Source organism: Pteropus vampyrus, unplaced genomic scaffold (genome assembly GCF_000151845.1).
Source record: "Pteropus vampyrus isolate Shadow unplaced genomic scaffold, Pvam_2.0 Scaffold1000001035, whole genome shotgun sequence".
Classification (NCBI taxonomy): Eukaryota; Metazoa; Chordata; class Mammalia; order Chiroptera; family Pteropodidae; genus Pteropus; species Pteropus vampyrus.
The window spans coordinates 1-1687 of NW_011915437.1; the positions used below are offsets into that span (position 1 = coordinate 1).

Here is a 1687-nt window from a genome sequence, read left to right on the forward strand (position 1 = left end):
GGTGGGCCTGGAGGGGAAGGGGCGCGACCAGAAGAAGACCACAATGGGAGTTCCTGTGGTTCTTGTCTGCCTACTCTGGACGTGAGCCAGGCTCACCAGGTGTAAAGGGGTCTGGAAGACCCGACCAGTGGGTACGTGGAGCGAGGCGCGAGCGGAGAGCACTAGCGTGGCAGCACCCCCACTCTGGGGGAAACCGAGGGCTGAGGGCCGAAGCCGCTGCTGCAGTTCCATCCGTCATTCCAGGCAGGACTAAGAAGAGAGGAGCCAGAGTTGACAGCTCCGCTGTCCGACCGGCCCTCCACGCCCCCCGTCCAGGTCGGCACTCCGCTCGGAGCGACGCCGTTCCCCTTTTAAAGAAGCGCGGGGGCTCCCACCCTCGCTGCTCCACCCCGCGCAGGGCCGAGGCGCCGTTGCCCTTTTAAGAACCAGCCTCCTTTAACTCTCTCGTGACGGGGCGTCGCTGTGGGGCTCGCAGAGCCCCACCGAAGCCCGCCTCCCCGCGGGGCACTTCCGGACGCCGGCGTCGCCCTTTTAAGAGGCGGCCCCCAGCAGCGCTCTCCCCCGCCCTCTGTTGCCGGCGCGCGAGGCGGGGGAGCCCGGCTGGAGCGGAGCGCGCGGTCCGCGCGGCCACTGGAGACCGGGCGGCCGGCGGCGGCCGGGCAGGCGGCGGCGGCGGCGGATGGGGACGCGGAGCCGGGCGGCTGGGGCGGCTGTGGCTGTGGCGGCGGCGGGGAAGCAGCTGACGGGCCGGCGGCGGCGGCGGCGCTGGCGGCGGTGACGGGTCCAGGCCCCGGCGGCGGCTGCAGCGACGCGGTGGCGGGCCGCGGGCCGGCGGCGTGAGGAGAGGCGGCGGAGCGCGGAGCGGCCGGCAACCGGGGGCGCCGGGCCGCCCCTTGCCCAGTCCTCGCAGGCCGCCAGGCCCCCTCCAGCCGGGGCAGTGGAGCACCGGGGCAAAGGTCGGGGGCCCCCCATGAAGGAGCGCGACGCGGCCCCGGCCGAGCGGGGCAAGCCGGCCACCTACACCGGGGACAAGAAGGCGAAGATGGCGGCCAAGACCAACAAGAAGTGGGTCCGGCTCGCCACCGTGTTCGCCTACGTGCTCTCCGTGTCGCTGGCCGCCATCGTGCTCGCCGTCTACTATAGCCTCATCTGGCAGCCGGTGGGCGCCGGGACTTCGGGTGGAGCCGCCGGCCCATCCCCCGGCGGCTCCAACGCCACCGGCCCGTCCGGGACTTCGGGGGCGACGGCAGGGGGGCCCAACGCCACGGGGTCGTCCCGCCGCGAGGCGCCGCGCGACGCGCCCCCGCTGCAGGCTGCGCGGCCGGTGCCTCCCGAGCCCTCTGCCGACAGTCCGCTGGCCGGGCCTCTGGAGCGGCCGCGGGGGCCTAAGGAAGACGAGGAGGAAGCGGCGGCGGCGCCTGGGAGTCGTTGAACTCCTCTGCGTCAGGGGCGGCCGGGAACCATCCTTCCCAAGCCCGGAGGCTGGACTTTACAGCAAGACGGGGCGGAGAGCCCACGAGAGTGACCCTCACGGGAGTGGACGCTCCTCTTCCCTCGACGATCGCTGGCTCGTCCCGGAGGCGAGTGGCCTGCAGTCCGATCTTCAGCCCGGAGACCACGATTCTCCGGGGACTCGGGATTTGGTCTTCCCAGGACCGAGCTGCGGCGCCAGGGCCCTGAGCCATAA

General features: G+C 73.2%; 1 protein-coding gene across 1 annotated transcript; it reads left to right on the forward strand.

The window, feature by feature from the left end:
* The first annotated feature begins 749 nt into the window (after positions 1 to 749).
* Positions 750 to 1560, forward strand: INAFM2 (InaF motif containing 2). The gene has a single exon (XM_011387189.2). It carries the CDS (start codon positions 971 to 973, stop codon positions 1430 to 1432), a length of 462 nt encoding a protein of 153 aa, XP_011385491.1. The 5' UTR covers positions 750 to 970; the 3' UTR covers positions 1433 to 1560.
* The last annotated feature ends 127 nt before the right edge of the window (positions 1561 to 1687 follow it).

Bases quoted from the DNA above. Each gene is read 5' to 3' on its own strand.
- INAFM2 (XM_011387189.2), top strand. From the start codon at position 971: ATGAAGGAGCGCGACGCGGCCCCGGCCGAGCGGGGCAAGCCGGCCACC.